We start from the raw sequence: 10,651 nt of genomic DNA, 5'->3' as shown, positions 1-10,651 counted from the left end.
CATGTCCTCCAGGGGACACAATAGCCCTGGTTGAGAACCACTGGTCTAGACTGTAAAGTCTCCTACTCAAGAGGCATGGAACTGGCATGTAATCATTGACTAGTTTCCAGCCTTCCCAAAGCCAAGGTCATTTCACTGCTGTGTTTCTCTTTTGCAGGCTGCAAATGTGTCAGCTCACCACTGCCTGTTGTGAAGACCTCGCCTCAGCTCTCACCATCTGCAAAACACTAAGGAGCCTGAACCTCGACTGGATCACTCTGGACCACGATGGGATGGTGGTACTGTGTGCAGCTTTGAGCCACCCGGACTGTGCCCTGCAGGTGCTTGGGTGAGTGCATGCTATTTCCCTTGGTGGTGAGTGACCTCAGAGTGACTCTTGATTTGTTCAGCCTTGGTACTATTGACACTATGCTGGAGAGTTCTTTGTTGTGGGGGGATGTCGTGTGCATTTTAGAATGTTAAGCAACATCACTGAACTCTATCCTCTCATGAGATGCTGGTAGCACCTCCGTCCAGTTGTGACAATCAAAAATATCTCCAGAGATTGTCAAATGTCCCCTGGTACTCTAGTATAAACACCATCTCCTACCTAAATTGCTTATATGTGTGAAACTCCAGCCCAACGTTGGGAGGGGGCTTTATAAAGGGCTGAATAGAACCTTGACTCAAATACATACACTTAAACAGCTATTATCAACAAGACAGAAAATAACAAATGCCGGCAAGGATGTGGAGAAAAGGGAACTCTCCTACATTGTTGGTGGGAGTGTAAATTGATATAGCCATTGTGGAAAACAGTATGGAAGTTGCTCAGAGAACTAAAAATAGATCTGCTTTGTGACCCACATATCCCACTACTTGGTATATACCCAAAGAAAATGAATTAAACATATCAAAAATACACCTGCACTCCCATATTTATCACGACACTATTCTCAATAGCTAAGAGATGGAATCAACCTAAATGCCATCAGTGGATAAATGGATTTTAAAAACCTGTGGTATACACAATGGAATACTATTCACCTATTAAAAATGATATCCTATCATTTGCAGCAATATGGATAGAACTGAAAACGATCATGTTAAGTGAAGTAAGTCAGGCACAGAAAGACAAATGCCACCTGATATCACTCATATGTGAAACCTAAAAAAAAAAAAAAAAAAGAAAGAAACGTTCTCATAGATGTAGAGAATAGAATAAAGGATACTAGAGGCTGGGCAGGGAGGAGGGATATGGGGGAGAACTGGTGAAATAATGGTACGAAACTTTGCTACCCACCCTAAGTGGATCATTGCACAGTACATGCCTGTATTGAAACCACACATTGTACCCCACAAATATGTACAAGTAAACGTTAAAATACAAAATAAAATAACTTAGGAGAAAGTAAGTAAATCTGATAAGTAAATTGCTGTCCCATGAAACCAGTGGTTAATGTTGTTCTGAACATCCAGTAAATGAAAGTTGTAATTTTTACTTCAACATTTTTTGACTTAAATCTTAACCTCTTTATGCATGCTATGTATGAACTTTCACTGTGCTGCATAAATCAGAGGGTTCCTGTTACATAGACAAGATTCATACTTTTTCTCTAAATTCAATACAATTCCCCCAGTCATTTGCAGAGAAGGATGAGGAGGAGTGGTAGATATCAACATGTACAGAGGCACGTAATCGTGTGTAGAGTAAATTTTACTTCATTTCTGTTTTCCCAGCCTGGACAAATCTGCATTTGCTGAGAAAACACAGAGGCTGCTGACAGCTGTGGAAGAGAAAAATACCCACTTGACCATTGTACATCAGCCTTGGACTGAAGAGGAGTACAAGATGAAGGGTGTGCTCATCTGATGGGAAACATCCTGAAGTAATCTTCCCACAGAGGCTTTTCCTCGGCCACAATGGCATTTCTCCTCCCGGCACACCCTGTCCCATAACTGTACATCATGGCAGCGGGGGCTGATTTCAGGGCTACTTTCTTGCACTGTTCTAGCAATATGATTGTGGAATTTGATTCAGTGTTGTATGTGCTGTTTGTCTTTGCCTCATCCTCTATTCCTCTATCTTTAGAATTCCTATTCTACCTCACATATTTAGGTGAACAAATACATTGAATGCTAAACACTTTGCAAAGCATGGCTTATTTTCTCAGTGGATCTCTTGGAGTGTAGGGGCTTGAATTTAAAGGAACCTTGGTTCTCTGATACACCTGACTTGGAAATGGTGCTAGAATGTGTCTATAGATTTTGTTTGTACTATTCCATCTAATATCCATCCAAACTTTTTATTTCTAATTTTTCCAAATTTAGATTTAATCAACTTGTGGGACTAATAAAAAAAAATAAAAGCATTTACAGATCTCTACTTATCCTTTAGTATAAGCCACTCCAAAATAACATCCATCCAAACTTTTTATTTCTAATTTTTCCAAATTTAGATTTAATCAACTTGTGGGACTAATAAAAAAAATAAAAGCATTTACAGATCTCTACTTATCCTTTAGTATAAGCCACTCCAAAATAAATCAGTACTGACTTTTTCAAATGCATCTACACTGTTTAAATAAGTCTTTTTGAAATATAAACAAACACCTAATTGTTACTATTAAATATTCCCTGGGTCTCTATTGCCGCCTTAATAAATTATGCATGCATTATTGGACTGATATATACTTTTTATTACAATATTATTGCTATAAAATATAAAATCAAAGTGATACAGAAGCTGGATTATATAAAATCAATTTCAATTACACGGGAATGTAATTTCAAATTCCTCTAAAAATGAGGAATTGTAGTGCCTGGACTGTTCAGATATCTGGGAAAACTTGGTAATCATTACTTAGATTTTAAGAAATAAAAATATAGGCATAGTGGCTCTGTGTGGCTCAAATGCAGAAATTTTGGAAAATGTAAAGATATGGGATCTATTATTCATGTTGAAAAAGGAAAGGTTTTCAATGTTTATTTCCAAGAAAATCCCCAATTGGTGTAATTCAGGTCACACACAAGGCCATCACAGGTATAATGGTGAAAATTTTTTTCCAGATCTTGAACTCAGTGTCCAGAATCCAAGTTCTGAAGAGGGTAAGATCATCCCTTGTCAATTAACAGATTCTTTGCAAACACCTGGATTCCAACTTTGCATTGTCTCATGTTCATCTCCCAATCCTGGAAGCCAGAGGTGAACCAAGGAGAGCCCAGGACACAAAGTGCATAACTGAATTTTTTGGCACAATTTTGACTTGTTTGAAGTACCCACATTGCACATTTCTCAGGTCATAAGGAATGACGAGGAGTTTGCTTGCTGTGTCAACATCTATGGTCATATCCACTGGAGGGAAAAGCCAGCTCAGCCAATGAGCAGACTATATGGCTGACTGTACTACTTTCTTTTTTTATGTATATAACTGGTATCTGTACTTAAATGCAAAGCAGCCATTATTGAGCACATGGCACATTGCATCAGAACCCTACAAAAAGAAAGTGAGGTGAATACATTGCAAAGAGTTTTGGTTCTGCAGTCAGATCTTACAAGGCTTGGTTCTCAGCTTTAGCAGTATTTATGCATGCTGTGAGGTTCAGAGACAGTTATCTACTCTCAATTTTTCCCTGAAAGTTCTTACTTAAATTCCAAGGAACTCCCAAGTTCAGAAACTGCAAGAATGAGGCATTAACTAAGACTTTCAAGGCTTTTAGCTACAGCAAAATTGTAGACTGAACCAAGAGAGACCTTGCCTGCTACAGTGGCATGAAAATTCTGCAGATCTATGACCTGTTCTTAAATGGTTTAACGTGGCTCAGTTGAGGCACTCAGTTGAGATGAGGAAGTGTGAGAACTGAGTGGGGTGAAAAAAAGTCAGGGTGTTATCTCTGCCAGCTGATTCCATTGTGGCCTTTGGAAGGCTGATGTTAGGACTGAAAGGAACTCCCATCTAAAGCCTCTTTATGGGCTAAAGTGGATCATTCTGAATGTTGTCAAATGGAAATGTCTACAAAATAAAAAATGCTATAAAACTATTTTTCTATGGTGATTGCCACACAATGATATTGTAAATCCATCATTCTTTCTGCATTTACTACTTGTAACCAGATGCATTTTTTAAAAAATCCTATCTCTGCCATTATGGCTGTGTGATCTTGAAAAAGTCATAGAAATAAAGGATCAGCTCTGATTTTTGAATCCAGTGAAAAAGACCTTTGGAAATTAGGATAACTCCTCTATTTTTCCCCTTCTCTTATTTCCTTTCCTCTCTCCAGCCACAGCCGAGTTGGCAGAGCTGCAGAGGCACATTGGTGGTGGGGCTGAGCACCCTAGAATGCAGGGCAGTGAGGGAGGAAATGGGCAAAGCAGACATGTGTTAGTCTTGTTTCAGAGAGGACTCTAGGATGCAGGTGGGAGGAGTAGTTGAAGCCATGTGAAGAAATGAAAGCAACAAGCCTCCTAGGGCCTGAGTGTCTGAGGATTCTGGGGGGATTTGAAGATGGAGGCGGAGCAGACAGGCAGTGTGGTTATGTGGGTTTGAGGCTGAGATCACTGAGCATTTAAGAAATTGGTTTGAGCAAATAAGGTGAGGTGAATGTAGCCCAGGTTTCCCACTATTGGAGGAAAACTTACAAACACGGAACAGGAAAAATCTAGAATAAATCCTAGAGGTTGGTTTTGAATTGAAGGGACTGGGACTATCTCATGTTATGTATGAGATAGTTGCACACAAACACACATACACAGATAAATATAAAAGGATGTAAATGTGTGTGTGTGTGTGTGTGTGTGCGCACGCGCGCGCCTGTGGAAACCCACATAAGGACAGGATCAGTCGACTGAGTGTGCCCCAAAGCAACAATGTACTGGCAGCAATGAGCACAGCTGACAGCAAGTTCTATTAAAAGAAATGAGTATTTTGGGGTGAAATTGCTGACACTAGGAATGAACCTGGAACAATATAAGCAGAGCCTGGATTACCAACTTGTGTAAAATTACAGAAACTTTGTGAATCTCCCACCAATCATATCTGGAGAAACATGAGCCTGGAAATAAATAATGATTGCATTAGAATGCAGTTCATTGAATTAGATAGAATCCAGCAGTACTTTTGAAAAGAGAAAAAGAAAGAAAAGAAAAGAAGGAAGGAAAGAAAGAGGTTAGAAAAAAAGAAGGGAGGAACGTGTAAGGAAGGTAGAAAAGTTTAGTCAGGCTCTCTCGCCTCACATCTGTTACGAATGGGCAAAATTCAGCACATTCGCTAGAAACAAGTTATAAAAGTAGTGTAACAGTGCATGTGTGGCCATTTACTGATTCAGCATGATTGTCATAATTATGTAATGCTTGGCCTGTGGCCATTATTGTGTACTAAGAGTATAAATGTAGCTGCTCTGAACCGCTGGTTGGCAGAGCATGGAGGGTCAGTGGAATATGGCAGAGCTCATGTTTGAGGATAAAGCATGTCTGTGAAGCTCACATTTGAAGAATAAAGTATGTCTACCTTGCATAAAGCTGCCAGAATCTTCTTTTAATTACCTGACTCATGGCCTGCACAGGAACAGGCAGAAGGATCTGAGATCCAGCCTGACAGAAGGTAAAAAGAAAGAGAACCAACGCATCCTCACCTACATTTGTTATTCTCGGTCTTGAACTCTTCTACACTCTTCGTAGGACTGTAAATTAGTACAGCCATCCTGTAAAACAGTATGGAGGTTTCTCAAACAACTACAGATAGAACTACCATATGATCCAGCAATCCCACTTCTAGGTATATGCCCAAATGAATGGAAATCATCATGTCAAAGGGATACCTGCACTCCCATGTTCATCACAGCTCTGTTCACAATAGCCAAGATGTGGAACCAACCTAAATGTCCATCAGTGGATGATTGGTTAAGGAAAATGTGGTATGTATACACCATGGAATAGTACTCAACCATAAAAAAGAATGAAATTCTGCCATTTGCAGCAACATGGATGAGCTTGGAGAAATAAGCCAGGCACAGAAAGAGAAATACTGCATGTCCTCACTCATAAGTGGGAGGTAAGAAAGAAAGAAAGAAAAAAGACCACAATAAAACGTTGAACTGAAGAGTAGTTACTAGAGACTGGTGGGGAGAGGGTAGTCAGTCAATAAAAAATATTAGACAGGAAGAATGGGATCTAGGGTTTTATGGTAATATAGGGAGACCACAGTTAACAACAAAGTGCTGTGTATCTTTGAATAGCTAGTCGAGATAATGTTGAATGTTCCTAATACAAAGAAGTGACAAATATCATTATTTTCTAAACATTAAAGTATACCAAACATTTACATAGCATTTATATTGTATAAGGTTTTATAAGTAATCTAGAGATAATTTAATATGTATGGGGAGATGAGCACAAGTTATTTAAAAACACTAAGCCATTTTACATAAAGGAATTGAGCATCTGTGAATTTTGGTAACACAGAAGGTTCTGCAATCAATCCCCCACACATACCGATGGGTGACTTTATTTATGACTATTACTGAACCTGTGTTTTATACGTTTACCTTCTCTACAGCAATTTTTAGCAATTCAGTAGCAGAAACTAAGAGCCCTAGGATCTCTAAGGATCAAAAATAAGGGGGATACAGTGGGAAAACATGAGGTCAAAATTTCAGACACATGCATCAAACACAGATAAGTTCAAAGAAGCAGTGCTATAAAAGTCATAAATAGAATGCGGAATGTAAAATTGGACCATGACGTGACCATCAGCATCAATACGGTGTGGGTGGCTCTGGTTTCTGAAGGACAATTGTGGTAATGAATTTGGGTGAGAATATGCTGCACTCTCTCTCTTCTGGTGTCTCTGCAGGAGAAGCACCATGGAGACACTGGCCCATACCATGAGGCCAATAAACATGGCATTATGGGCTGACAGTAGGAAGACTATGCCTCTCCTGGAACTCGAGGATGAGCAGATCCACTTGCCTACAGAATCAGTACCATTGTGTGTGTCATGTGTACCCGTGATTTTCATTGTAATTTAGATATTATATAAAATACTGAATAGCCAGCAGGTGCAGCAGGAAGGTCCAAAGGCCTTGGAAGCTCTTACTCTGAGCGTCATCCTCCCTGGCCTCCCAGGGACGAAAGTGAGAAACCGATAGGTGCCCAGGACACAGGTGGAGCACGGGGTGGTGCTGCAAGCCACTAGACAGATGCTATAGATAAGTTTGCACCCACACTGGAAAGGGGGTTTCTTAGAACAAAAGCTGTCATTGTATGTGAATCCCAGTGAAGACTCACGACTATGGGGGTGAGAATCACATGTGTGGGCCTCAGTCTAAGGCCAAAGAAGATTGGAGAAACATTATGGGAGAAGAGAATAAAATTCACCAGAGTTTTAACCCCAGCCTGGAAAAGCAATATGGTTGTCAGAGACACTTCCTCAGTGGTTCTTAGGACATTGTTCTGAGAAGACACAGAGAGACATCAGAGTGACCTGGAGTGAAGACCAGGCTGTGCCACTCCTTGTGTCAGGATTCTTCTGTTTTCAGACTTTGTAAAAGGTTTCTGGGCTTTTTGTTCTCCTGACGAAAGTATTTCACTCTCATATTCTAAAGGAGGGGATCGACTTGGCGAACGTATCGGTGACACCAATAGCTTTTTACAGTTATAATTTTGCATTTCTTTCTGTTTTCTTTCATATTCTAACTCTCCACCAGAATGTAATGTCCCTGAAGTTAAAAACCATGTCTGTTTTATTCAACAATATGGTGATATAAATCTTAAATGAATGTGCACTCTGTAAATGAATAAGTGAAAAAGACAGAGAAAAGAATGCACTGTTTCATTGCTAAAATTCATAATGAGTCTGCCTGTCATAATAATGCATTAAGAAGATAAAATGTAAATTATATAATTATAAAATTATCCATGTAAATAAAATAGCCAGAGAATTAATTGTCACCTTGTGAGAACTTTTATCATTATTTATCAAAGTGACAGAATACAAAAAACCTTGATAAAGTCAATCGTCTCATGATTACACAGATAACCCTAAAATGTTCTCAGATATTCTTTTCAGTATAGAAATAAAATCCGCACTGGGCAATTAACTTTAATTGTTAATAATTCCCCAAATCCTAACTTGTAATGCTAATAAGTCAGATCCTGAAGAGATTTTCTTGAGTTTTCTCCAGCTGTTCTCAGTTCACACCAAAATAAATAAATAAATAAATAAATAGTATGACAATTAGACCCATTGCACGGATTGTTTAAAATCCAACTGAGTGGAGGCAAATTGGCTAAATAGAAAATTCCAGTGATGGTCTCCCCACAGATACACCAATTTTGGACATCAATAGTATGACAATTAGACCCATTGCACGGATTGTTTAAAATCCAACTGAGTGGAGGTAAATTGGCTAAATAGAAAATTCCAGTGATGGTCTCCCCACAGATACACCAATTTTGGACATCTATCAATGCAGGAAAAAACCTTCACAAGAGCTAAGGAACCAGGTAAGGGATTATAGTATGTTGTTTTAGCATAATAATAATAAAAGAGGCCTTAAGGAGGGTAGGAAAGACAGCTTCACCCCCCTCCCAACCTCAAGAAGTGCTGAGCAGCTGTGAAGAGAGACAAAGTTTGCTCAGGGAGGAGGCAAGTGTATGCAGGAGTGTGAAGGGACCCCAGTGCCGGCTGCCAGTGAAACACCAGGGCTGTGGACCCTAGGCCAGGCCAGGTTGGCCCTAACATCAGCTCTCATTCTGGCATCAAGTGGAGACCTGAAGCTCTGGTATAACAACCTAGTATCCCAACCACATCACTGCTGGCCAAGTGTAGTGGCCTCATTCCAAAATTAAACCTCAGTGATAGGCAGGAAATAGCAACATGGGCCTTTGGCATCCCTTCTTTGTGCTGGTCCCAGTGACTGCTATGAAAACCAATGTTAACAGTCCAACATGGCCCCACAGACCACCTGCCCCTCCTATCTCTCAACCCCAGACAACATAGCAAGAAGAGAAACATTGTCTGTTTGGGAAAAGGAGAGGAAATTAGATACTAGACATTGCCTTGAGGTCAAGAGCCAGGCTACACCACTGTGAGGCCCAGATCCAGGCAGAGCCCAGTAGCACCTGACCCCAGACTGATGAATGTGGAGGGAACATCTGGACACACCCCAGCCATGGGCAGAAAGTCAGGAACCTGCAGGAGAGTAACCACCATCTGGTTCATCTTACCTGAACAGTGGACAACTAGCAAAACTGGGCATAGGGCCCCATCTAGTGTTGTAAAAACAGCAACATGCAAACTGCAAACTGGGCAAATCTGGGTTTAAGGAGTAATCTAGCACTGAAATAGAGGCAGTGAACTCAGGCTTAAAGTACATAGCCAATCTGCTTAAATGCTTTGGAAAAAACAGGTACAAACAAAGCCAGACAGCGAAGACTGAAATAAATATGTAAGTCTTCAATGCACGGGTGTTGCACACCCTCAAGTATCAAGAACACTCAGGGAACCATGACCCCACTAAATGACAATACAAAGCACCAGAGACTGACCCTAAAGAGATGATGATATGCGACCTCTTAGGCAGAGAATTCAAAATAACTTTCTAAGGGAATTCAATGAGCTTCAAGAGAACATGGAAAAGCAATTCAGTAATTTATCAGAAAGACTTGAAAAAGAGAAGATAGGTTGGGGACCTGTAGATTAGAGCCTTAGGAGAGGCATCAAAAAAACTATGGAAAATGGAACTGTAGTGTTTGAGTACACATATTTGTGTAATGAAACTATACAGAAACTCATAGAGGTGATTACCATAAATTACAGAACAGCAGTCACATTCAGGGGTGGAGGATGTGGGTTGGGATTGAACAAGGCACAGGGAGGCCTTCTGGGTTGGCTAGCAATTTTCTATTTATTGACGTAGGTGGTGGTCACAAGAGTGTTTCCCTTCTCATAGGTCATTAACCTATAATTTTATGTGATTTTTCTGTATTTTTATTATACTTGACAATTAAAAAGGTTTTTAAAGGGGGAAAAAGAAAATAATAACAAGGACATAAAAATAATTTTTAAAAAACAGAAATTTTACCAGTGGAGACCACGTGCCCCATGGTGCCAGCACATGACCAAGCAAGTAGGCCTCGCCACCACAGGACCCCATCCCCAGCCCGGCCGAGTGCACGCCAACCAGAGAGGTGCCACACCGGAGAGGCCTGAGATCCATGGAGACCATGCGCCCTGCAGGGCCAGTGTGTGACCCAGCAGATAGGCCATGCTGCCACCGGACTCCATCCCCAGCCTGGCTGAGTGCATGCCAACCAGAGAGGTGCCTCCATGGAGAGGTCCAAAACCCGAGGCAACCACACACCCAAGGTGTCAATGGGCAACCGAGCAGACACTGAGGCAGCCATGCCAAATTGGCAGCCCCAGCAGCATCCTAGCCAGACAATAGTGTCAGAACAGTGGACTGTGAATTCCCTTCACACAATGACTAAACATCAAAGGAAAGACACCAGAAATGTGAAAAATCAAGAAAGTACACCACCAAAGGGTAAGACCTCAAGCTCTAGATCCTATAGAACAAGAAGCCCTTGAAATGTCTGACAAGAAATTTCGAGTGATAATTCTAAGGAAATTAAATGAGATACAAGAAAACTCAGATAGACAACACGATGAAA

At 40.6% G+C, this 10,651-nt stretch overlaps 1 protein-coding gene across 1 annotated transcript in view; it reads left to right on the top strand.

The window, feature by feature from the left end:
* Window positions 1-1,852, top strand: part of LOC103607882 (NACHT, LRR and PYD domains-containing protein 9-like) — a 43,259-nt gene extending 41,407 nt beyond the window's left edge. Inside the window, exons 8-9 of the mRNA XM_008592344.1 lie at window positions 158-328; window positions 1,720-1,852. Coding sequence (XP_008590566.1) covers window positions 158-328; window positions 1,720-1,852 — 304 coding nt within the window. The remainder of the gene's footprint in view (window positions 1-157; window positions 329-1,719) is intronic.
* The last annotated feature ends 8,799 nt before the right edge of the window (window positions 1,853-10,651 follow it).

The sequence above is a fragment of the Galeopterus variegatus genome, unplaced genomic scaffold (genome assembly GCF_000696425.1).
Source record: "Galeopterus variegatus unplaced genomic scaffold, G_variegatus-3.0.2 Scaffold7804, whole genome shotgun sequence".
Lineage (NCBI taxonomy): Eukaryota > Metazoa > Chordata > Mammalia > Dermoptera > Cynocephalidae > Galeopterus > Galeopterus variegatus.
This window is presented reverse-complemented; position numbering and strand designations above follow the sequence as displayed.